Source organism: Acomys minous (assembly GCF_964271855.1).
Source record: "Acomys minous genome assembly, chromosome: 18".
Classification (NCBI taxonomy): domain Eukaryota; kingdom Metazoa; phylum Chordata; class Mammalia; order Rodentia; family Muridae; genus Acomys; species Acomys minous.
Genome location: NC_140501.1, coordinates 52,887,638 through 52,913,877, shown reverse-complemented (window position 1 = coordinate 52,913,877; position 26,240 = coordinate 52,887,638). Strand labels below are relative to the sequence as shown.

The window sequence follows — 26,240 nt, the reverse complement described above, 5'->3', positions numbered from 1 at the left end:
CTGTCAGCCAATCAGGGAGCTCGGAGGTGATGTCATGGCGAGAGCCCAGCAGTGGTGCTGATGTTGAGAGAAGCCCAGGGTACCACTAATTGAAGGAGTGAGAAGAGAGCAGATCGCTTTGGAAACCGGACTGCAGGTAAGTAGAACTGAGATGCGGACAACCGGAGGGAGGGTTTTTCCAACAAAAGAAAGAAACAAAACAACAGCCACAGAGGAGGGAGAAACGAGGGATCTGGTGTCTATTGTGTTGCCTTTGGTTTCACTCAGTCTATTAAACTTTGTCAAATCCTGGAGGGGAGGTAGGGTGGGGAAAAATGATGGCGCTTGAAGGGGGCTGAGGGTGGGCTCGGGCATCATTTTTGTTCTGGATGAGAAGGACATGTTGGAAGTTCAAGCTGAGCTACTTCTGCATAAAGAAAGATGCTTTGCTTTGGGGAGAGGAAGGTTTGCTGGAGCTCAGCTTCCTCTGGGGCTACTCTGACTGAAGACCCTTTTTAGCTGAAGAAGCTCTACTTTGATTTTTTATTATTATTATTATTATTATTATTATTATTATTATTATTATTATTATTACCATTTTCCTCTGTTCTTTTCGTTGTTGTTGTTGTTTGGCACTGTCTTTTCTTTCTTCTGTAGCTCTGTGCAGCCTTACTTTTTCTCTCTCAGCCCTAAGGATACAGTGAGATCATCCCCTCTGGCTTGCCCCGCCCCGCCCTGAGGTCAGCTTAATTCTAACTGGCTCTGAAACTGGCTTAAGGCAGAGAGGATGCAAGCTTGCAAGACTGCCACACCCAGGTTCTCTGATCCTTGGCCAGTCAGAGCTAGACCCTTTCGTGCTCAGCCCACCACCTCAGGCAGGAGTTTTAGCATTTCCCCCCCTCATCCAGGGACCCAGAGCTTTGATGTCCAGTAGAGAGCTGTGTCCTCACGTGGCAGTGCTCTTTGTTTTATTTCTCCCAGGAACAGTCAGGTGTGGAGGAGCCTCATTGTCCTCAGCGTGGACAGTTCTTGAGGATGCCTTAGAGGATAGGTGGGTTACTTTAACTGAAGACCCCAAGCAGGGATACCCTATGCCCCAACACCAAGAGGGAGGCAGATGGGATGACCTGCTGGAGATGGGAGGGATAAAGGGTAGAGATGGAATGTGGGGGAATCTGTCTCCCCTAAGGCTGGAGCCCTTTGGGGGAGGAGAGTTCTCCCTCACATGGGTCTTTGGGAGATGAGATCATGCACCAGATGTGGAAATAATGATAGCGAACGGAGGGAAGCAAAGGTGGGGGGAGGCAGGTCAATGCACAGCCAGAAGGCAGCCGCAGACTGCCAGCCCCCTGCCCTTGCTTCCAGCCCACCTTGCTCCTGCTTTGTGGATAGGGCTGTGTTTTTTAGTCCTTTCCTAAGCTGCCGAGATCCCGCCAGCTGCTCCCAGACTTCTTTTCCCCAGCTCCACCCACCCAGCCACATCTGGAACAACTGGGCAGTGACCTGGGAGCCTAAGAGCCTGTGTGATCTCCATCACTGATGGCATTCGGGGGAAGCTGGATGGCCATCCATCACAGAGCTACTAGGCATCTTTGTATTACTGTGGGGGCTAATCCAGACCAGGGCTTTTGAATTGCATGCTGAAATCTAAATAGTAGACAATAAAATCAATTTTGTAGGATGTAACTGATATTTAAAAAAATAAAATTAGACAGGACAGAGTAGGCAAAAACTAAAAGACAGAGCATACCTCATGTGGCTAGTGTTTCTTGTGCCTTTTTTTTGTTTTGTTTTGTTTTATGTTTTTACCTAGGTATATATTTGCATATATATGTATTGCTGGCCAAGTACACATGTATGTTCATGTTGTGGGGTTCATATACTGGATCATGACATAGAATGTAGCCTTTATTGTGGATTCCAGTCAATAAACGGTTGAGAATCATTGGCCTAGGTGACATGCTTCTCTCTTCTAGCCCCAAGCCCACACACTCATGGAAAATTCACTAGGCTGAACATTTTCTTCAGTTAAAATTTTTTAATTGTAGTAAAATGCAACCAAGATGGAAATGACCATTTTCATGATTTTAAGTGGACACTGTTGTCTATGCAACATTCAGAAACCTTTTCATCATTACAGGTCTGAGGCGGTTGGACCTGTTAAATATCCACCTTATTGCTACTGCCCCAGCCTGGCAACCCTCACTCTGCTTTCCACCTCTGAATGTGGCTTGGCTAGGTGCCTCATAGCAACGGAATCACACATTGTTTCCTGGCTTATTTCACTTGGTGTGAGGGTCTCTGTTTTCATCCATGTTGTGAACTGTTTCCCCCCCCCCCTCCCCACCCCGTCTCCCAGGTACTGGTGAAGTGACCCAATGTTACAATGGAATCTTGTAGAAGCAGAAGAGAAGATGTTTATGCAGGGACAGACCATGCTCTGAAGGACTCCTAAAGCTAGCGAAGTTTGACTCTGTAGCAGCCACACCCAGCGCACTGCTGAACAGGCGTACCACAATTGCCTCCTTGTTTGTGCCTCTGCTTTCCTTCGTCTCAGCTACCCAAGATCCATTACATGGGAATTTTTAGGGGGAAAAAAACCCAAAAGCAATTCAGGAGTTTTAAGTAACTTTACCAATGTGATGCTATTATTGTTTTATTTAACATTTACCATTGTTGGTCTCTAATTGTGCCTTCTCTATAAATTCTACTTTATTCTAACTACTTGGAAGGGGCATAGTGTACAGAGAGTTCAGCACTGTCTGTGATTCCAGACAGCCAAGGAGGCTCTTGGGATGTATATTCTGCAGATAAGAAGGAAGGGAACTGGGAAGTGGGAGTGTCTTCCGCTTTTGTTTGGATGGGTAATGGATATTTAGATTTCAGTTTTGTGAAAAGATAAAGAAGAAGAAAAAAAAGCCAGGTGGTGAGTTCGAGGCCGGCCTGGTGTACAGAGTGAGTTCAGGACAGCCATGGCTACACAGAGGTCTAGGTTGGGGGTGGGGGATAGAATGGAAAAGGGAGGAAGGGTGGAAACAGAAGGCTAAGGGTGAGGGGAATAAAAAAAAAAGAGTGAGGGGATTACAATCTCGATGTAGTGTGAAATAATAATAATAATAGTATAATTGTTTTTAAAAAAAAAGAAAGGAATCTAAGGTCTACATGATTATCCGTGCAAACCACATTTGCTTTGTAGGAGGGAACTGGGTTGGTTGATATTTAAAACAAGCGAGAGGGATGGAGACTAACGGATGTGGTTCAGTAGTAGAATGCTGCCGACCACACACAAAATCCTAGATTTAGTGGCTTAGCCTTCACCTGGAGATTGAATAATCAAGGTCATCACCAAAGACAACCCTTTTCCCCCCTGAAATGCAAAGATCCTGTCTTTGTGTCTCACTTGGCCAGGGCTTCAAGATCCAGTCCCCAAATAATCCACTGAAACGGGGTGCTTGGTTCCACACACTTCCGGGCTAGAGCCACAGCCACACTGCTTCAGAGCTGTCCATATTCTCAGCCCGCCCATCACGCACTTCAGACCGTAGGACCCCACGGGAAGGGGCATACGGCTGTCCTGGATGGAGGAGATGACGGGGTTTGACTTTGTTGGACTAGAGGGCTGAGGAGGCAAGGCGCATGCGCAGGGGGCAGGGTGGGAGGCACATATGTGTGGGGGTGGGTGCGTGTATTTCTATGGCTTCCTTCTTCCCGATGGGACTAGAATGTAAAAGGCTAAGTGCTGAAAAAAAGAAAATGCTTTAAAAAAAAATGGCAGGGGAGGGTATTGGTTTGTTTGCTTGTTCCTCCCCGCTCCTCCAGGTAAATGGGTATCTGGTATCTGTATTGCAGAAATCAGGAAAGGTGAAACGATTACAACTATGTAATAAACTTACTGGGAGGGGAGAGAAATCCTAGAGGGAAATGCTGATAGGATAAAGTGGCAGACTTTAGGAGTGATGGAGTCTCTGTGATAAGTTTTCCTGACATGTAATGCTAACTAATGTCCTGTGGCGCTGTGGATGAAGGGGCGTGTATGTACGTACTGGGAAACGTGTGGTGCACCATGTATGGCACTAAACATCTGCAGTGCTGCTGTTAGGAGCGAGGCCGTGATGTTGCTCCATGCACAGATGACTGCAGGTGCCCTTGATGCCAGCGCCTGCTCTTGGGTCTGGGTCTCACTCCTAGCATTCCAGCTAGCACGCCTGAACAGAAGCTCCGGCCCTGAACTTGGCTTCTGGCAGTGAGTCCTCTGCTTGTATTGAACTGGGAACAAAAATAGCCCAAGATGTCCCACCACAGTGCATCATTTGGGGCTGTAGGTTTTCCGGCTGAGGTTCTCACCCCCCTCACCCCACCCCCGTCTTGCCTCTCTGTGCGGTTGTTTGAGTTCCGAGGCCTTTGAAGACTCAGGTTTCCAGGGTTCCGCTGTTGGCAGGGCAAGCGTCCTGCGCACGCACCTGAAGCTTATGTCTGCTGTGTACGCTCTAGGAGTTCTTGACCATGGACCTGTCAATCACTTCCTGCTGGAGCCGCTGCAAAGCACTCAAAGGGTGATTCTACAGCAGCAGTCCCTGAAGCTGGCAGCTCATACCATGTTTTGTCTGCCAGGTTCCCTCTGCGTGCCCTACTTGCCCATCCTTGGTACCGCGCTCACCCTCCCTTTCTTGAGGATACAGGCTCTGTGTGGACCCAGCAGAGGCAGGCAGAGCCCCAGCACAACTCCCAGAAGCCCTGCCTCTCTCAGTTTCCCTCCAACTATCAAACTCTCCGTGGTTATTCCAGCACCTAAGCAAGGGCTTGGCAAAACATTCAATATCCAACAGTAGTGTAGAAAGAATGAGAACCGCATTCGTGAAAAAAACAAATCATCTCCTTTTGATTTTTAAAGGCAAATAAAACACACACCAACAACCAGAGCCCTGGGACAACAGGGAATCAGCACGGCTGTTCCTCTGTGGGAATATACATGGTTTTAGCCTGAGGATGTGTGACACTGAAGTCACTAGAGCAGCACATAGCGTCAGGGCAGAGAGCACTGTCAGCCTGAAATGGCCTTTCTCCGCACTCTTGTGGTTAGAGGAGCTAGAATTCATTATGCCCCCGCCCACGAGGCTCCCGTCTTGAATCTGCGCCAGAGTCCCTATATTTGTCTTCTAGAATCCTTGCCAGAGACAGCTCTATTTAAACCGCTCGGACGTGCATCAACTGCTGATCCTTCAGAAATACTCCACGTGGGTTTCTAAACAGCCCAGTAGCCAGAGCTGGGCATTTCTCATAGCCACAAAGTACTTGTCCACTCTGTCTGTTGTGTGGCCAGTTTGAGATATGGGGGGGGGGGGGCGGGTAAGTGGCCACATTTCGCTGGAGTACTTAGCACACTGCTGTGGTTCCAGGTCACTAGCTGATCCTAGAAAGCCTAGCGCCTTGGTCCTGCCACAATACCCTACAACAGCATCCCTCCAAGGCACCTATTTCTATACTGAGGGTGACTCTGCAGACCCTGGCATGGGCTACTGTCCCATTCAAGAAGGTGGAAAGGACCCAGGATAAAGCTCATACACTGGAACCCAGGACCTTAAATTCTGGTTTCTCCTGTGCCAACAGCTCACTGTATGACCTCAGAATCTCTTGTCCTCAGTGAGCACAGGATTGACATCTTGGGTGGAACAGATGTGGGTAGTCATGTGAACTGCAATGCCTTGGGCCTACCTGACTTCTCACTAAACACGGCAGACCTTATCTAACTGCCAAAAGGAGGTCTCATATGCTCACAGGAGCCCTGTGATTACCTAGTTATCTTGTCTCTGATATCATAAGAAGGGCCCCATCTTTCCAATCTAGCCATTTTTCTTCCTGCTTGAAGGTCCTCGCCAGTCAACAGCCTTGCCTCTGCCTCTTCGCTATCAAGCACATCCACCTAGTTTGCTTCATTTGCGGTATCCGGTTGTATCCTTGGTTGCCTGGTTGCTTGGGTGCGTGATATCAGTCACGGACATATTGTATCAAATCTGCTAGTGTTTTAAATCCAGCAGCAGTTCTCTGCTGTGTGATTATTTGTGGTTCCATACAGAGCCACTTAGATGTTGACACTGTGTGAGGATCAGTTTGTAAATGAGGACAACAGTGCTCGGTGTGACTTCAGAGTATGATTTAGTCTAGACAAGTCTCTGATATTTTTAACGTTGCCATGGCTTCCAGTCACCCCTCTTAGTCTTGTGCCTAAGCTGGTACCACCAGATACGCTTCCTGGCCAAAGTGCTAGATCCCAAAGCCAGAGGCCGACTTCCCATGAAACACACACAGACTCAACTCCCAGTTGGCATCTAATGGGACTTAGTACAATCTACCCAACCCTGCTGAACTTTGATGTCCTCATCATCCTACATTGAGTTGAGATATAGCTCAGACTCTTCTGGAACATCACCATCTATCTCTGTTTTCATTGAAAAGAGGACAATGGCTTGAAAATGGAATAGGTATAAACTCCATCATCTTTCTGTCCTTATTGTGGTGTCCAAGGCAGCCTGCACGCAACCCACATGGGCCCTCTCTGTTCCTAAATATGCATAGTTCACACTTCAGCACAGCCAAGTTCTAAAGCCATGCATGGTTCTATGCACAAGTAGTCTAAGTTGCATAATATCCCCCTCCAATGTGGGATAAGCTGTCTTCTTTTTTCTTTTTCTTTCTTTCTTTCTTTCTTTCTTTCTTTCTTTCTTTCTTTCTCTTTTTGGTTTTGTTTTTTTTTTTTTTTTTGGGTTTTATTTTCGAGACAAGATCTCTCTGTGTTAGCCTTGCCTGTCCTGGACTCACTTTGTAGACCAGGCTGGCCTCAAACTCACAGTGATCCACCTGCCTATGCCTCTGAGTGTTGGGATTAAAGGTTAAGGTGTCTTCTTGATTTTAACAGCAGACACTTGAATCCCCTCACCACCTGCTACCCCCTGCTCAGTCCCTGCAGTATGGAAACTAGGCAGTCAGGGGCATCTTACTTTTTGACCAACCAGTTTGTGTCATGCTCTGTGCAAGAGCCCAGAAACCATCATCCTTAGCCCTTGTTCTTTCTGTGGTTGACTGCTGAGTGACTGTGCTCCACTGACCTTTAGAGCTTGGTGTGCAATGTCAGCTCTCTGCTGCTCAAGGGTTGGGATTCCTCTCAGCCTTTCCAGCAAGCATGTCAAGAGGCTGGGGATGGGCCTGGGGCATGCTCAGAGTGGGGCCTGGCTTCTGGTGCTCAGCCACCTGATGTCTTGGGCAGCATCTCTTCCTGATAGGTAGACTCTACCTCACCCCTCTGCTGGCCACCATTGCCTCTTCCTCCCGCCTCCAAGAGCTCTAGCATCCTATGCTCTGATCTGTGTTGTAACACTCCCTACTTCTCTTCTTCACAGCTCTAAGTGCACTCAGAAGAGCCTACTGCTAGGCTGTGTGTGGTTATGACAGGACGACATGACTAGAACTACTGAGCAGGAGCCATGCCACAGGAGGGCTGAGGGAGGTGCGTTTGAGTAGCTGCTGCCACAAGCTAATAATGAGGGAAAGCCAAGTTCCCTGCTGTGACTGCCAACCCCAGGGGCTTGAAGTCACTTTGTATTGCTGTGCTTTCAAGAAAGTGTTGCCTATGGTATCCTCTGTAACCTTTCTCAGAGTGCCTCATGGGTCTGGAGTACGATAGAAATGACATGTCAATATGAGCGTTTTGAAGGGCTCCATGTATCTCTGGGTCTAAGAATGTAGATTGTATTGAGAAACAAATCAGTCTCTAGCTGTTGAGATGTAGTGGCAGCATCATGGATTTGAACTTTGGGTTTGTCATAGGCTGAGATTATTGGGGCTGACACATACCCCACCACATAGCAGGGGGATGCAAATTCAAAATCAACTCCTTCAAAGACTCTAGGGAGCATCCTTAATTGCATCCTCCAGCTTCTGGTATCTCTAGGCATTCCTTGGCTTGTGGCTGCATCATTTTGATCTCTGCCTCTGTCCTTACATGTGTCACTCATAAGCCCCATTTGGGTAGTCAGGCATGCTCCCATTTTGAAGCCATCAGTACATCTGCAATGGTCTTTTCTCTACATAAAACCACATCCACAATAATAGGGTATTCGACACAGGGTACTGAACGGGCTTAGAAACGCCACTCATCCTCCTGAGCCTTGACATCTTCACTTATGGGAGAGCATTTCTACCCCCTCCGAAAGGCAACTGTGAAACTTGGGGTGAGAGTGTAATGAGGTGAATGTTCTGTGATGACAAGTTTTCACTGTGCAGGCTCGAACCTCATGGTGTTGAGATGTGTGACAAGTTCCTTGTTACTCTGTCACCTCCTCTGTTCCCTGCCCTGGTTTTCCTTCTCTGGCTCTCCATCATTCTCTGTTATCCCATGACTCATAGCCCAGGTTTTCCCATATGGAAAGTACTTATATACATATTTGAAAAAAATTCCTCCCACCTCCAGGCTGGACTGGCTTTTTTATTTTGTTTTGTTTTTTTAATCCTTGGGACTATGAGGGACAAGTAGCAGGCATCTTGCTCTTCCATTTGCCACTAGAGAAGAGCTTGTAAATCAGAAGATCTGGGTCTGGACACAAGCTGACCACATTAGAGCTTTGTGACCTTAGGCAAGTACATGAATGCCTTTGAGCCTCAGGCTCTTCGACTGAATCCAAAGATGGCGGCGCTGGCCTTGTCTGCACAAGCCAGGCTCATATGAAGACCAACTGAGAGAAAGTTGAAAGTGTTTCACATGTATAGGGTCTTGTTACTCCAGCCCAGCCTGGGGATGCCCCGCTCTCTATGGCTGCACCTGTTCATTCCTCTTATCTCAAGTGTGTGTTCTCTTCACATTCCCACCTCCACTTCGGACCCATCTTTCAAGAGACCTAGGTCTCTGCCTCCCCTGGTCAAAGTTTTTCAACACTTACTCTGGACCTAAATGAATACTGGTCTCATGATCAAGGACTTTGTCCTCAGGCACTCACTAGGCCTGTCTCAGGATTCAGCGCCTCCCTGGCACCATCAGGACCAGCCTGACACCATGGAGAAAAGGCCTATTGTGTTGGCAGAAGAACGCCCTGGCAGGGTCTTTGGCTCGAGAATGGAGGACAGAGCCCTCTAATGGCAACTGGGTCTTGCTTCAAGTCTGTGATCACTTATTCTCTGCTAGTCTTGACAAACAGGGTCATAATTCTCACTTGTATGGCTGGCAAGAGCAAACCTGATACAGGGGGCAGAGGAAGGGTGTTTCCTAGATGCTGGATGCTAGGCAGAATGTGTCCTATTTCACAAGTGCAACTCTGTGCAGAATAAAGACAGGAAGCACAAGGTTTAGGTGTGCAACATGACTAGTGACAGGGTGAGATGGCACCTGGCGTTCACTCTGCACTAGTCTAGTTTTGAGGCTGGAACTGGGTCCACTGCTCCCCAAGGACCTCCTGTCTACATGGTCCATGCCCCTCAGATAGTGAGGAAGGGGATCTCATATCGCTGTGACTCCTGAGAATGAAGTGGTACTGCCCTCCCAGCTCATGTCATTCTCCACTGGCACAGTGACCATCAAAGGTGGCCAAATACCCAGTGGTCTTTAAAAAGGCCCTCATCATTCTCTCTCAGCGGAGCCCTGTCCCCTTTCATCTCCCAGGTATTCACGCGAGCTCCTTCCCTGACTCTCCTATCTCCTTTCTTGTCCTCTCCTCTCTTGCAATATTCAAGTCTAGCTCCAGTCACCCTAAGAACAATCCCTGTGGCCATAGCTTTCTCAGTCCTCCGCTTCCATGCAGGACCCACTTGGCAGATTCCCTCCTCGCCTCATCTTTTAAGGCTCATCTCAGGGTCTCCCTGGATCCTTCAGCTTGCTAAGGAGAGATTCTTGCCTCCACATGCCCATGTGTCTGCACTAACATAAGTATTATGATGATATACCTCAATGTGTGTCTCTTCTCATGGTCCAGGGTCATTTTCAGTGGAGTCAAGGAACCAAGCTGGTAGTTCTTGGAGGAGGAAGTAGGAGGGTATCTCAAAGTGGGTTTTATGTCTTCTGCTCATCTCCTACTCCCTTCATGTCAGAGTTGGCTGGAGGGAGGTCTGGGGTGGAGAAGTTTAGACAGCTATTTAATTTACAAACATTTCCAGACAATTTCTACTGAGAATTTGCCTCTCACTTTCACCCTGACTTCAAGCCAGGCTACCACACTGTGTAGGAGGTCAGATAAACACACCTAAGGAATGGAGTTGGGGGAACACATATTTATATGCTCCGAGGTCTTGAGTCAGTTGTGAAAGGATCTTGGTGTGTGAACTGAACCTGCCTGGGCAGATGTGGAGGAGGGAAAGCGGGAAGTGAAAATTGGAGTGCAGAGGGTCTGTAGATCAAAGCAGATGCAGTATCTCCAAGATTCCCCTTGGTGCTTAAAAAGACCATCTTTATAGCAAGAGTCTGTCAGTATGAAATATTTTCTCTTTCTTAGGGTTGTGGTCGGGTTCTGAGCTGGTGATAAACACTTCCTGTGACTTTCGGTCAATTCAGCTACAAGATTCCAGCCAACATGACCCTCGCAGGTAGGTACATGCACCAGTTGGTGATGGACACCATAGCACAAGCCATTTCTCTCTGTCTCTCTGTCTCTCTCTGCCTCTCTGCCTCTCTGTCTCTGTCTCTGTCTCTGTCTCTGTCTCTCTCTGTTTCTCTGTCTCTCTCTCTTTCTCTCTGTGTGTCTCTGTGTGTGTTTATGTATACTCAGGTACATATGTATGTGTGACACACATGTATGTGCACAGCATACATGTGTGTGCAAATGCATGTAGAGGCTAGAGGACAAGGTCAGGTATCTTTTCTCTGGATCCATCTGTCTTGTTTAGAAAAGGTCTTTTATTTGTCTGAGGCACGTTGGTAAGGCTAAGCTGACTGGCTATTGAGTTCCAGGTGTCTTCTTGTTATTGCCTCTCCAATTGCTCTTACATGTGAGTGTTGAGGATCAGAACTTGTAATTGCAAGGCAAGAGTTTTACAGCTCTTCATACCTCTTTCCTTACACATGTGTACTTACAGAAAAAAGTGGTAGAGAGCCAAAGAGGCAAAGTCATTGTTGAGTGGTAGGTGGGATCATAACTGAATACTTCCTTCTCATTGGTCATGGGGGTATCATTTAAAATTTAAACTAACATCTTTATAATAGCATTGAAACTATGTTTTCAAGTTGATAAGTGAAAATGAGCATTGGGCTTTGTATTGAGGGAGACTTTTATATTGTGCATAAAACAGTGCAATGAGGGAAGGGCTAGCAGGGCCACCATGATGACCTGTGACCTCTAGAGAGACTAAATGTTGTCACGGGCACATTTTTTCCTCTGTGGCCAGAAACTCCCTGGTTTGATTCATGTGCTGGGAGAGTCTGAGAAGACTCCCAGCCTGACTCCCTCTACAGTGGGCCTGGACTATAAGGAGAGTAGCAAGGCAGCCCCTTGATTAGCTTCTTCTCCCTTTCATCAGTGATATCAAGTACTTTGAGTAAATGAAGTATAGATTTCCTATAACCTAGAATCAAAGCCCTGGTTTATCCTTGGGTGGGAGCAGGAGATGGAGATTGAGGACCAGGGTCAGGGCACTGGTTCTTAGGGTCTTTACTTGAGGGTACTTAGCATTTGCTACTCACAGAAGGATTGGGTCAGTTGGGTGAGTTGCAAGGTCAAATTTCAAGCCTGAGGTGGCTCAGGCTTGGCTACTTCAGAGTCAGAAAGCCTGGGTTGACTCATGGAAATGCTGTTTGCTGGGACTGGTGGGCCCATCTTCACTGGCTCATTCTCTTGTAGCCTATAAAGAGAAAATGAAGGAGCTCCCACTGGTGTCTCTGTTCTGCTCCTGCTTCCTATCTGATTCCCTGAATAAATCATCCTACAAATATGAAGGTGAGTGGGGGCTCGTCTGGGAAAGGAAGGGGTGGAGGCTTCTGTGTCCTGTGTTTGTAGATGCCCCCCATTGTCCCCCATCTCATAAAACTGTCCTTGTCATGGTGTGTCTTATTTCCCAGAGCCTGAGGTGTCTGAGCAGAGGGGATGTGGCCCGGGGTGGCAGGCAGCTGTGGGGGTGGGGTCTGGATTGGGCCTTCCTGGAGCACTTGCTCTTAGATTCCCCTTTCACACATTCCTTAAATACATTGATGCCACAGAGGTTGCAAGGACAAGCCAGACAGAGGTTCTGAGATTCTGTCCATGGAGACACAGAACAGAAAAGAAAACTTGGCATGTTCAGCAGGGCTTCTAGGGACAGACAGAGTGCTCCCAGATAGCCTCAAGTTGGGAAGAACACGTCTGGCTTGGATGGTGACAGCAGTGCTGCCAGAGTTCCCAGACCCTGTCAGAGAGTACTGGACGGCCATGATCTCAAGAGGGGTGGTCAGGACACAGATAGGTCATCTCTTCATTTGTTTGCAAGGAAAGGATGGGTTTGGTCTGTCAATGAGAGAGATGGGTGTTTGGATGACCTGAGATTGTTTTTTCCATTTAGGCTGGTGTGGGAGACAGTGTAGGAGGAAAGGTCAAAGCCAGCGGAAAGCCAGTGCTGACTGGAGAGAAAGAAGAGAACAGGGTAGGCGGGAGCCAGGGGAGAGGTCCACGGGCCATCAGAGGGACAGGGCCAAAAGGGGCTGGGGGTGGGTGGTGGGTGAAATGAACTGATGTATGTCATCAGTGAGGAGCAACAGCAGCTGGTGTTGCTGCAGCTGTTATCACAAATCACAGCTCCTAGGATCCTTGCCCAGGGATCCCCAAACCTTACTCTGACAAAGCCACTGACCTTAGGGTCCAGTGTTCAGGATTGGCCAGACCTCTAGTCTTTGATGTGCCTTGGGACCCCCCCTAGAACCCCTGTGTCTGTGTGCATGTGTGCATGCTTGTTGGGGGCCCCCCCCAGCTGCTCCTCAGCAGCTAAGCAGCCCCAACTCTGCCTTTCACAGCAGATACGGTGGACCTGAACTGGTGCGTCATCTCTGACATGGAAGTCATTGAGCTGAACAAGTGTACCTCAGGCCAGTCCTTCGAAGTCATCCTGAAGCCACCCTCCTTTGACGGGGTCCCCGAGTTTAATGCGTCCCTCCCCCGAAGGCGAGACCCATCATTAGAAGAGATCCAGAAGAAGCTAGAAGCAGCAGAGGAGCGGAGGAAGGTTAGTGCAGCCCAGGAGTTCTTCCTTCCATCCCAGTGGGAGCAGGAAGGAGCTAGAGGAGAGAGGTGGTGTCCCTGAGTCACGTAAGGGCACAGTGAACCTATGACTATTTAGACAACACAGACACTGGTCTATGCTGGCCGCAGACCAAGGGTTCTCAACCTTCCTAATACCGAGACGCTTTAATACAGTTCCTCATGTTGTGGTGGCCCTCCAACCATAAAATTATTTTTGCTGCTACTTCATAACTGTAATTTTGCTACTGATATGAATTATGTGAATACCTGATATGTGCCCCACCCCCTGAAAGGAGTTGCAAGCCACATGTTGAGAACCACTGACATGGGCTAAGGCACCACCTGAAGGAGGCAAACAAGGCAGTGGATGTGTGCTGGGTGAGCTTACAGTGTGGTTGATGGCTAAGGTGTCACAGTCCTCTCAGAGATGGCTTTATATTCAGCTTCCTTGCTTACCATTGAGTCTCATGCCCCAACTCAGATCCCATTTTAGTGAACACTTCTCCATCTTTCAAGAAAAAAAAAACTTTCTCCATTTAATTCTGTGGCCCCTCCCTTTACCTCCAAGCCGTTTATCACATGCAGTCCGGGTTTTATTAATATGCATGTTTATTTCTACAAGGCTAATTTTTTCTCTTCCTATGTATCTGGAGCTGTGAGGGCCTTGAAGTTAATATAAGATCACTAGTATTTGTGAATGAGGGAATGAAAAGAATGAATGAGAAAAATGAGAAAAAAAGATTCGGAAGCTATTTAGAAAGGGCCTAATAAAGTCAAAGACGATAGAGAGCTTTGCAGGTGGTCCAGTGTCATTGCTTCCTGCTTCTGGGCCAAAGGACCAAGTTCATGGATTCATCTCGTCTGGGTGTGGCACTGTAGAGAGCCACCCTCAAGGGTCTTTCTTTTTCTTGTGCTGCCCCAGTACCAGGAAGCTGAGCTCCTGAAGCACCTTGCAGAGAAACGAGAACATGAGCGAGAGGTGATCCAGAAAGCTATCGAGGAAAACAACAACTTCATCAAGATGGCGAAAGAGAAGCTGGCCCAGAAGATGGAGTCCAATAAGGAGAACCGTGAGGCCCACCTGGCCGCCATGTTGGAGCGGCTGCAAGAGAAGGTAAGTGGTCCTGGATTGGCAGGAGGCTCCTTCTGTGGCGAGTGCACGTGACCTACACATCACAGCGGAGGAAGCAGCCTCTGCAGGCATGGAAATGCTTCTGTCAGGCAGGGTCCTTGTCGTTGGGAAGTCATAGGCAAGAGGCTCACACCAAACTTTGGGTGGCCTCTGGGGATTTTCTAGAGTTTTACAACTGAAATTTATCACTGTCTCAGGAACTTCATCACACCCTTATTTTCCTAGAGAAAGCCTGTCCAGTGCATGTGTCTAAGGAGAGACATATGTCTGCACATTTCTGCTTTCATTCTTGAATGGGCAGATTTGGAGTAATGAAAGATGCTAACATGAGCATGGCTCTGAGCCAGGGGCACCACAAGCTCAGTTGCCAATAAAACAGGATACAGGATTCCACCCAGAGCTCCTCATAAGGGCCAGAGAGTAGTAGGTTTTCCCAATAGTTTACCTTTGTCAATAATACAAATGTCACCTGCATATGAGAGGTGTGAGAGACCAGGGCTGGCCCTCCGTGTCATTCTTTGGAAGACATGGTGGCCTCATTCCCTGAGTCCCAGGCTGCCTCAGTTTCTCCTGCAGCTCCTGGGAAGCTTTAGCTCTGTGTTTTATTTCCAGGAGCCGCCTGCTGCGCGGTGACTCCAGGGACCGATCGGTGGCCTCGTCCCATGGTGAGCAGCGTGGTCCTTATTCCTTCCCGCCTACCCATTGAGAATCTCAGGCCCTTGGCCACAGTTACTAGAAAGAATCTGGCTTCATCCAGGGATGTGAGCTCCACAGGCTCTGGGGCTGGCCAGTAGGTGGCAGCCCCATGCTCTGACGTTTCAGTTCCACAAGGGACAGCAAGGCTTCTTTCTCCACCGAGTGCCTTAGGGGAGGGACACAAATCTGAGTGTGACTTTGGGCCTCTCCATTTAATGAGAGATACTGTAGAGAAACTTAAAGTTTCTTTTTCTTTCTGATGCTGGTTCTCATTTATCCCAGGCTGGCCCTCAAATTGGCTATGTAGATGAGGATAGCCTTGCAATTCTGATCCTTTTGCCTTTGCCCCCAAGTGCAGGGATTACAGGCATGTGCCATCAAGCCTGTTCTTTGCAGTTCTCTGGGGATTGAACCGAGGGCTTTGTGCATGCAAGGAAGGCATTCTGCCAATGGAGCCATAGCCCCCATGCCAAGGCAAATTTTTGAAGAAACTGCAGTTTGGATAGGAGAGTTATAGGCTTATAGACCCAACCTAAAACATATTACAAAGCTAGGTTGTATTGGAGCACTTGTACATTTTTTTTTCATAAAACACTTTTACTTTATAATAACATGGTCATCACATGCCTATGGAGTTGAACAGGACAGGTGTCACGATTAGCTCAGATGAGGAGGTTAAATGATTCACTGAGATTGACAAAACATACAAGCAGTAGAGGTGGCTTTAGCCTCTTGTCCAAGTGACTGTTTTCTTGTCTGTCTCAGAGAGAACATCCCAGTATTTTCTCACTAATTTTTCATCAGCTAGGGGGTTCTGGAGGCCAAATAAGCAGAGGCCAGAAACCTAGGGCTCTGCACAGCCAACTTACTTGAAAACAGAAGTGGAGGTTGTAATTGGGGTGACAGCTCTGCACAGCAAGTAGATGCTAAGAATCAAGATTCCAGATCAGACATTTGAGAGGAAAATTTTTTTCTCTGAGACCTTGATTTCCACTCATAATTATTTCACTGGAGGAGGCAGGAGGCAAGGCTGAGAGCTAGGCATGTATTTTTGTTTTTGTTGTTTGTTTGTTTGTTTTCTCACATCTCTGTCCACAGACCAGGGACACCATCAACATCAATAATGCTGTCTATGCTAGCTCTTGTGTGGGACATGATCAAATTTCCTAGGCATAAAAAAGTCAGCCCAGACTTACTGCCTGGCTCTCTAAGGGCAAGGTCTGAGGACTGTGTGGACTCCAGGTCATGTGATACTCAGCAGAGTTTGAGATCCAGACATATTGCTCCTTGTTTTCAGCCTGTGGAAGTTTCTAAAGCCAGAGGTCAATGGAGGGATAAACTTGGTGAAGATGTGTCTTAGAAACCTAGGTGGCCTCAGTGGGTCTATTTCAGGTTAATCTATTATGCAGATTGTGGCATCCAGATGTGGGAACAGCAGGATCTGGTAGGGGGGGAATCATCAAACACCTGTCCAGGACCGTGGACCAGAGTAGGGGCTGGAAAACACAAACAAGGCAAACACATAAATGTTCCTGGCTACAGGGACCGCGATAGTTGTCTAGTGAGCTGGAATGAAGTGGAGGGCAGGCATGACACGGTCCCATGAGTGGACACTTGTCACAGAGTTTTAGAGGTGAGCCAGCTGCTTATTCTAGTCCCTTGGGAAGAGCCAAGAACTTGAGGTCTGGTTAGATAAGACAGTTAAAGCCACACAGCTGGCTGGGGCCTGGAAGGCAGAGCTTGTCTTTTGGCTGAATTTTGCAGGTCTCACAGCTGGCTGCGGGTGGGAAGGCAGATCTAGTCTTTTGGCTAGATTATGTTATGAAGCAAATGAAAGTTGCCTCCCAACACATGTAAGGGAGGCCATTGTCTGGAGTTAAGCACCATTTCTTCAACAGTTCTCTGTCAGTATGTGACCTGAGAGTCAGCCGTTTAAGACACTGCTAAAGAGGTGGGAGGGAGAACGCATCTGATGTGTCAGGGATGCTGTTGATTGGCTGATTCTTTTCCCCACCTCTCCTAAACTGCCTATCCCAAGTGGCGCCTTATATTTAGTTGAGTCAAGTGACCATTCCAAGTGCCAGAGGTGCCAGGGGAGGTAGAGAGTGCTGAGGGCATCATGGAGTCACTGTGAGGTGGGTCCCCCGGAGCATGCGGGGACTCACCAGTCCATGGGCTCTGTGTACTCGTAGGCTCACACCCTTATGTCCTGTGTCTTACTTGCCTCCTTCCACATCTCTCAGGATACCTTCGCTGATAGTGCCGCTCTGCCTGTGGTGACCATCCTTTGCGTTCCATTCTCTTGACCTTTGGCCTCCCCTGGCAGTCTTGTGTGACCTGCCTTTGTCCCTCCCTTTTTTTCCCAGGACAAGCACGCAGAGGAGGTGCGGAAAAATAAGGAGCTGAAGGAAGAGGCCTCAAGGTAAAGCCCAGAGGCCAAGAAAGTTTCCAGGACAGCCGGACAGCTCCAGCAGTAACCTGGTTCCAGCTGCCTCGGCCGCTGGCTGCTCTCCAAGCACTGGGGTTTGGGGGGAGGGGGGTGGCCAAGGGGCGTTTCCTCTGCTTTTGGTGTTTGTACATGTAAAGATTGACCAGTGAAGCCATCCTATTTGTTTCTGGGGAACAATGATGGGGTGGGAGAGGGGACAGAAGGAGAGAGTGTGGAGAAGGAGGTGGAGATGAGCCATGGACATTGTGACACTGTCCACCGACTGCAGACTTGGTCCAAGGCCCCCGCTTTTTCACGGCTCTGCCTGGACATCCGGCCTCCAGGTTCTGAGTGGAGAGAAGATGGAAACTGGGACAGAAGAAGTTCAGAGTGAAGGGCAGAGCCCTGGTGGGATGGCGGCTGCAGGGCCAGCAGGACACGCCCATCTGGATGGAGTGGGACCCGCCCTGCAGTGGGTGGGATAAGGCCTGTGTGTGTGTGTATGTGTGTTCATTGTCATCTTTTGATCATCATGACCAATGAAACATTTACTTCAGGTCTTCAGTTGTTTTATTTCCTGCACCTGTTCTTTGCAAATGTGTCAGATCGTTCTAGAAATTTGGCTTCCCACCTATCTGATGGCAGGCGTCTTTTACTTTTTCCATCCAAGTATCTGATGTGCTGGGTGAGGTGGGCTAGTTCATGCTAGATGTTGGTGTTATTGGAGGTTTGCTTTTCTCTCTCCTTTTAAACGCCTTTTGCAGGCTGCCCCTTAGTGGATGGAGTGAACCAAAAGAAGGAGAGAAGAAATGGCAACTTTCCTGTCTATAACCTCACAACCTATCACAGTCCTGTGAATTCACCATAAGAAGGAAATTGTTAGCCTGTGCAGCTGCTATAACAAAATACGGTAGACAGGGTAATCTATAAACAATAGGAATTTACAGCTTAGAGTGGGAAGGCTAAGACTCAGGTTTCTGGTGAAAAGCTATAAACCCATGGTGCCTTCTGCCATGCCCTCTTGCCGGGCATGGTGGTGCACACCTTTAATCCCAGCACTTGGTAGGCAGAGGCAGGTGGATTGCTGTGAGTTCAACACCAGCCTGGTCTACAAAGTGAGTCTAGAATAGTCAAGGCTACACAGAGAAACCCTGTCTTGAAAAACAAAGCAAAACAAAGAGAGAAAGAAAGAAAGAAAGAAAGAAAGAAAGAAAGAAAAAGAAAGGGCTCTTTTATAAGAGCATCCATGCCATCAGTGAGGGGAGAGACCTCTGACCCAATCCTTCCCTAAATGCTCCACCTCTTGGTATTATTTATTTGGGGGGATGAAGTTTTAATATGTGACTTTTTGGGAAACAGCAGCCTTCAGACACAGCAGAAACCCTCACCAAGGTCTTGGGAGTCCAGACGGATCATAGGACTTCAGTGAGAAAAGGTACTGCTTATTAGAAGAAAGCAAAGGGGGCATGTTCTCTAGGACACTGGACCAAGGTGGCAGAGGACAACCTCTCTGACTCTTTGCAAGCAGCAGTGGGGTGGAGTCTGTACAAACCAGATCCTAGGACATCTCTGCACTCTCCCTTAAACACAGTGTAGTTTTGCTCAGCTTTGCAAATCAACTCTTTTGTGTTGCCTTAATAGTCTCCTGGCAGTGCTGCTATAAGTGAACTTCAATTTAGGGTAGAATAACTGGAGGAACAAAGGTGGTGATGATGGTGGAGGTGGTGATGGTGGTGGTGGTGGTGGTGATGGTGATGATGGTGGTGGTGGTGGTGATGGTGATGATGTTGGTGGTGAGGATGGTGATAGTGATGTCACTGGTGATAGTGATGATTGTGAGGATGGTGGTGGTGATGGTAGTGGTGATAGTGGTGATGATGGGTGATGTTAATAATGGTGGAGATGGTGATGATGGTGGTGGTGATGGTAATAATGGTGAGGATGTTGATGATGGTGGTGGTGATGATGATGATGGTGGTGGTGGTGATGATGGTGATGATGATGATGGTGATGGTAATGATGGTGGAGCTAGTAGTGAAGATGTGGTGGTGATGGTGCTGATGGTGGTGGTGGTGGTAGTGGTGCTGATTGTGGTGGTGATGGTGCTGATCATGGTGGTGGTGGTGCTGATGGTAGTTATGGTGGTTATGATGTTACTGGAAGCTCATATTTTTAGGCAGCAACTATTAGATGCCTATTTTCTAGACTTTCACATATACAGACCTTATTTAATCTTTGTAACAACTGTAGGAGAAAGTTGTTTCTGTCATCTCATTATTCAGACAAGAAATTGAGGCATAGGAAATATAAGTAGCTTGCCCAAATTCCCACACATAGTAAGTGGGAGAAGAGGGCTTGATTTGTGGCTTGTTCCCAGAGTCTGTATTTTTAGCCCCCTCACAGCATTACTTTCTGCTGCATCTAAACTGGGCAGCAAGTCCCCTGTCAGGGCTTTTCAGGCTGACTTGTGACTCACTGAATGGTAAGAACAACTTTGTGAACCTACTCAGTCTTCTTCCTCTTTCCCTTATGTCATGTTGGGAATGAAGAGCCACAGGCATGGACAAAAAGTATTTTCTGCTCATAATTGCCATAAAAATAAACACTGCAGACAGATGCACAGTGAGCCAATTCTCAGAGAAAGATTCACCCCTTATAGGAAGGGATCTCTATAGAAAAGTGATTGTTATAGGAAGGGATCTTTATAGGGAAGGGATACCTATAGGGAAGGATTTCCTATAGAAAAAGGATCCTTATAACAAGGGATCCTTATAGGAAAGGATCCTTATAGGAAGGTATCTATAGGGATCTTTATAGGGAAGGCATGCTTATAGGGAAGGGATCCTTATAGAAAAAGGATCCATATAACAAGGGATCCTTATAGGATGGGATCCCTATAGAAAAAGGATCCTTATAGGAAGAGATCCTTATAGGAAATAGATCCTTATAGCAAGGAATAGGAAGCCTTATAGGAAGAGATCTTTGTAGGGAAGGGATCTTTTCTTGCAGTTAAAAGAAATTACCTGGCCACCTCTTGTGGACCTTCTGTGAACGGTCTATTGAATAGATAAGAGGAGGGCAGCTCATTTTCACATTAGTAGTAATTTTTAAAGCACCCTTTGCCAAGGGTCCTGGGAGTTAGGCTTTAATTAGGGCAGAGGGCACCACAAATTACTGTGTCAGGCTCCAAGCAGTTAGTGTTTCAATGTCAGAGTACTTTGGTGTTTTACTTTTTATTTTTGGCTTTCTGTATCTTTTTCCTCCTTCCTTTTCTTATTCTCTTCTTCCTCTTTCCTTCCTTCCTTTCTTCTTTCCTTCCTTCCTAATAGAACAGAAAACAACACACCAAAATTAATTGTTCAGGTACATTTTACTGGAAATTGTCAATTTTTATATTAAGGCTATATTTCCAGGGCACAGCACAGAACACATTTCTTCCTGAGGATGACAATCAGAACATTGAAAGTAGCTGCTTTGGAATGAGCTTGGAGACAAGGTCCAGCTGTCTAGGATTCAGGAAGCTTCTATGATTGCCGGTGTGGAAGGAAGGCAGTAGCCAAGACATCGGATTGATCTTCTTCTGGTCAGATAGAGACAAGAGAACAGCCTGGAGCGTCTCATTTTACAAATTCACTCTATCAGCATCTTGATCTTCCTCGGTGGCTCGAAGGCCAGGAGCTAGCTCCGTCTGCCCTCGCCCTCTCCCATGCTTAGACAGCGGCCCTTCACTCTGAGGTCTTGCCCTTCCACATGCTTGCCCCTTACTTGGGTTCTTCTTTCCTTGCTTAGCCCCTAGCTGTCCCTTTAAACTCAGCTCGGATATTATGTTCCTCTACTCGGCCAGAGATTCTAGTTTTCTATGCTTTGTTATACGTGTAACTAGTTGCCTAATCTCACCTATTAGACACGACCAGGTTTATGAATCTTTGTGTCCCCATCAGTGGGCATTGGGTAGGCTGGGATTAAGAACATCAAGGTGACCTAAAGATACGTGAGAAGTAGAGATAAGGAAAGACTCACATGACAGATTCATTTGTCTAGACCTTTTCTTAATCCCCATGTAGAAGATTGAGACCAGAGGTGGCTGACAGCCTAGGTAGATGGCTCAGTAGCTGGATATGTAAACATGAGGACCAGAGTTTGGATACCCAGCACCCATGTAAAAACTGGGCATGGTGCAGTGCTGCAAGGAGACTTGTTGAGGTTTGCTGGCTGGCCAGTTTAGCCAGAGTTTGAGACTCTGTCTCAAGATGTAAGTTACGGAGCAACTGAAGAAGACATCTGGCATTGACCTCTGGCTCCCAACATACACATGCACACACCTGAACACACATGAGCACATACACCAACACTGGAGGTGACTGAACAGGAGGAACTGAAGTTCATCTCCAGGACAGCCCATGTCATCACCAATCCTTAACCTTTGACAGGAAAAAACGGAACAAACTACTGATGTGTGTAGCATGGAACATCCCCCAAGTCCAGGCCAACCAGGAAGCAATTCTTGCAATAAAAGTGGACACAAGGCAAATGTGGCAGGATGAGGTGGAGTTAATGGAGGGACGGTTTGGAGGGACATGTGGTTCTGAGGTCTTCAGTCAGTGGCTTTCAATGGGAAATGCTCCATAATTCTGAAACAGCAATTTTAGTTGAAGGAAGGAGGAAGAAGAGCACAGGGCTTTCTCTGAATAACTTGAGTCTAGACTGATAGATGAGCACCAAGAGACATCCCATTCAACTCCAAAATATAAATTAGAAGCCTGTTAATGATTATCTAAAGCCAAGCCTAAATTATTGTATATAAGAGAACAGGCTTTCTCACAGTTTCGCTAAGAATCAGTGTATCTTGCTCAGTACACAGCCCTCCCCTGATCAAACTTCAGTAAACACTGGAATCCAAAGGTATGGGGGGAGATTAAACCCCTAAGGCAGTAAACCAGCTTCAAGTAGGCATGGGTAGGAGTTGGGTGGAGACACAGTGCTGGACACCCATCCCTAAAGCAACAGCAGAGAGGACCATGGGAAGGAGTAGATACCGTACTTACAAGGGACCACAGCCCCTCATTCTGTGTATTATTGACAAGACTAGAGGAATAAGGGCAGAGCATAGGCCACACCTCCAGCACATCTTCCCGATCTAGGAGAAATGTCTCAGCTCTTGTGAAGTCTACAGAAAAAGCAGGGAGCTCAAGCACCAACACAGTGCACAGTGTTGAAGCATAGTGACCCCCCAGTGAAGACACACCACAGCAACTAGGCACTATGGAGTCCAAGTGCACTCAACATAGTCAATATATCAGCATCTCAGGACACATCATCAAAAGAAGGTTGGCACCTAAAATGGCTCTTGTTTAGAAGTGGAAGAGATACCAACTCATCAGGAATCTATTGTATGTATTTCCAAACACAAGCATAGAAGACACATTAAAAACATGGTGGAATGATTCCTCCCGAAGTTTGGAGTTCCTCAGCAACTGACTCCAAAGACATTGAGGTAGGTTAAGGGTTGTAGAAAGAATTCAAGAATGATGTTTTTATTTATTATGTTTTATGTGTAGAACTTTGAGTGGAATGCAGGCCCTTGTACTTGCTATGTATGGACTTCATCACTGAGATAGTAGGTTCTCACTGAGCAGCCCACGCTGGCCTCAAATTCACAATCTGCTAAGAAGCAGTGGCCTCTCCCTGAGTGCTAGTATTACTGTCATGTATCTCCAGGGTCAGCTCAGAAGAATGATAGTAACTAAAACTAATGAATTCCAGTAAAATATCAAAAATAACAAAAAAATCAAAGCTAAAATGAGTTAAGGATGACAGTATAATATATGTATGAGAAGTTTAATAAAAAAAGAGATAGTTTGGAAAGGAATCAAACAGAAATCTTCACAATAAAAAGTACAATAAGTCAAATTAAAAAAAAAAACTCATTTGGAAACCACACCAAACTAGATAGATCATATGACACAGAGAGGTCAGAGTTCAAAAGCAAGCTTGATAAATAAGAGCATTCAGTACATGCCTGTAATCCCAGTACTGAGGTAGGCAGAGGCAGGTGGATCTCTGTGAGTTCGAAGCCAGTCTGGTCTACAAAGAAAGTCCAGGACAGCCTAGGCTACATAGTGAAAGCTTGTCTTGAGAAACCAAAGGTAAGAGAGAGAGAGAGAGAGAGAGAGAGAGAGAGAGAGAGAGAGAAGAGAAGAGAAGAAAAAAAGAAAAAAAAGCTATCAGACAAGATTTCTGGGATGTAATTACACTAAAAGCACAGCAAATGTATTCAGTTAAATAAAAGAAGAAAATTCCCAAAATCTAAGGAAAGGTGTAGTGTACAGCACATTTATAATCCTAAGTAATTGTGGCCATATTGAAGTTTAAAAGGCCATAATAAATAATGAAGGAAGTTATTGAAAGGCATGGAAAATGCCAACTTAGTTATAAAGGTGACCCCATCAGAACAACAGCAGAGTTCTTTAAAAAAAATACTCTTGATCTGGAGAGTCTGGGGTGATGTACCTAAGGCTCTGAAAGGAAATAACTGCCATGTCTGGATGAGTTCTGTGTCTATCAACGTTGTTCTTGAGTTGAACTGAAGGATAAGCACCTCCCAAGATGAACATATATCACAGTAATTCATTCAATCTACCTCTCTGAAGACATTAAAAGAGTCTTAAACAAAGGAGGTGAAGAAGACCACAAAAAACAAAGGAAAAGACAAATTCCAATGTCAGCCCATTAACTAGGCAAATAAAAGAATTGGCTAGAGAAATAACAAAATGAGAGAAATTAATAAATAACTTGATCAGTGTATCATTGTATCATTCAGTGTAAATGTCTTATTTCTTCAATTAGAAGTCACGATTTCACTATCATATGAAGCATAAGACCCAATGATCAGCTGCCTGCAAGAAACACACCTCACCATCAGAGGTGTGCATGCAGATTGAAATAAAAGGGTGGAACAGTGATATTATGAACAAGTGGATCTCCCAAACAAGCAGACACCGCTACATTCATTTCTGTTATAGCAGACTTCTCAAAAGTTGTCAGAAAAGACAAAGAAGATCTCTACACACAGGTAAAGGGAATGCTATATCAAAAAGATACTACACTTATAGATACATGCACAATGAGTGTTAATGTGGGCACACCCCAAAAGTAAACTCTGCTAAACATAATGGGACAGAGAGGCCCATATACAGTAATAGTGGGTGACTTTGGTAGTGCTCTGTCAGGAATATATAGGTCATACAGACAAAACCCAACAAAGAAACATCAGAATTGATTCACACTGCAGATTCAATATAATATTCCATATAACAACTACATTCTTCTCAGCAGTTCACATGGCTTACTCTACGGTAGAAATATCTTAGAACACAAAACCAGTCTTAATGGATAAAAAACAAAGTCATTTCTGAAATGGTATCAAGCTGCTATAATACACAACCAGCAATCAATATTAGAAACTATAGAAAACATATCATAATTCCATGAGATTGAACATACAATTTGAAATGGCAAGTAGATCGTTGAAGGAATCAGAGGCTATTTAAAGAGTCCTGTTTACAGACAATGCGGCATACAGTGCACAGGTGCTCCATAGAGAACCCAAACTGGTGATGGTTTCTACTGCTCTCAAGAATGTCCCCCAAAATCTACTTCCTCTTCTTCAAGATGGAGCCCCAGATGCAGGAGTATCCTTCATTGTTTTCCTTCAGAGAACTGCCCAGGAGCCTCCACAATGACTTGTATATACAGATTCACAAATACTCCCAGTTCTAGTCATTGCATATGGATGCCCTTTGGTCAGCCCATACTTTTGCAAATATGAGATGCCCACTTTCACCCCATGTGATTCTAAGTGGGGCTGGCCTTTTGGGCAAGCCACTTGGCATCACGGATTATGGCCTTAAAGTCTCATGCTCATTGTCCAGTTTTTCTCTCTCTATGTATTTGGCTTTTAGGATCTATCCTTAAAAAGTGCTCTGATAGGCAGACGGTGGTGATGCACACTTTTGATCCCATAACTTAAGAGGCAAAAGCAGGTGGATCTCTGAGTTTGAGAACAGCCTGGTCTACAAAGAGCTCTAGGATAGCCAGGGTTACACAGAGAAAGTCTGTCTCAACAAACAAACAAAAAACCAACCCACCCACCCACCCACTCACCAACCAACCAACCAACCAAAGAAAGAAATGCTGATACCAAGAGAACGGATAATCATTTATCAGAATGCTAAGTATGTTACAAACACACAACTTACACAAACATATAGCAACTGATGTTTTTTCATGGATGTCAATAAAAATATAAGAATGGATCCTTGTATAGCTTGTGAGAAACTTTTAGAAGTTTTTTATTCAATTTTAAAGGAAGATGACTAGTTAGGTACGGAGCAAAGATGTAGGGTTATAAGTATAAACAAATAGAAATTTATTTTAATAGAGTTAAAGTCATTAAATAGTCTTAAAATGTTGCAAAAATTGAATAATGAAAATATTTGTTTGGGAAAGGAGTGGAGCTGAGGGAAGTGGGGTGTGGAAGAAAAGGTCTCCCAGAGGGATGAGCCTGAGCTGATGTTGGAAAGATACAGGAAGTTCAGCAGCAGGCAAAGGATGAGACAGGAAGGAAAAGGGGGAAGGGAAGGCAATGGGAGGAGAGGGGAAGAAAGGGAGTAGATGCAGGGAGAGAAAAGGGGAAGGGAGAGGAAGAGAAAAAAGGAGGAAATGGGAGGGACCGGAGGGGAGAGGAGCAAGTCCTCCAGGCAGCAACACCAAAGTGCACAGCAGAGAAGGCCACCCAGCATAAGGAATGTGACAGTGACCCTAA

The 26,240-nt window shown here is 46.3% G+C and overlaps 1 protein-coding gene across 6 annotated transcripts; it reads left to right on the top strand.

Annotated features, from left to right (window-relative positions):
• Nucleotides 1-2: 2 nt before the first annotated feature.
• STMN4 (stathmin 4) lies at nucleotides 3-17,967 on the top strand. Of its 6 annotated transcripts, XM_084766934.1 has the most exons (8): nucleotides 3-136; nucleotides 10,452-10,542; nucleotides 11,793-11,888; nucleotides 12,487-12,567; nucleotides 12,935-13,143; nucleotides 14,083-14,274; nucleotides 14,905-14,957; nucleotides 17,355-17,967. In XM_084766934.1, exons 2-7 carry the CDS (start codon nucleotides 10,530-10,532, stop codon nucleotides 14,923-14,925), a joined length of 612 nt encoding a protein of 203 aa, XP_084623060.1. In that variant the 5' UTR covers nucleotides 3-136; nucleotides 10,452-10,529; the 3' UTR covers nucleotides 14,926-14,957; nucleotides 17,355-17,967. The 6 variants fall into 6 exon arrangements, with proteins under 6 accessions (XP_084623060.1, XP_084623064.1, XP_084623063.1 ...); XM_084766938.1 differs by lacking the exon at nucleotides 12,487-12,567 and having other exon boundaries at nucleotides 4-136; nucleotides 12,938-13,143; XM_084766937.1 differs by lacking the exon at nucleotides 12,487-12,567 and having other exon boundaries at nucleotides 4-136.
• Nucleotides 17,968-26,240: the final 8,273 nt, after the last annotated feature.

What these genes read in the sequence shown, in the direction of transcription:
- STMN4 (XM_084766933.1), top strand. An exon ending in CAGCAGAGGAGCGGAGGAAG is followed by an intron (nt 13,144 to 14,082) that starts GTTAGTGCAGCC and finishes GTGCTGCCCCAG; the next exon opens with TACCAGGAAGCTGAGCTCCT. An exon ending in TGGAGCGGCTGCAAGAGAAG is followed by an intron (nt 14,275 to 17,354) that starts GTAAGTGGTCCT and finishes TTTTTTTCCCAG; the next exon opens with GACAAGCACGCAGAGGAGGT.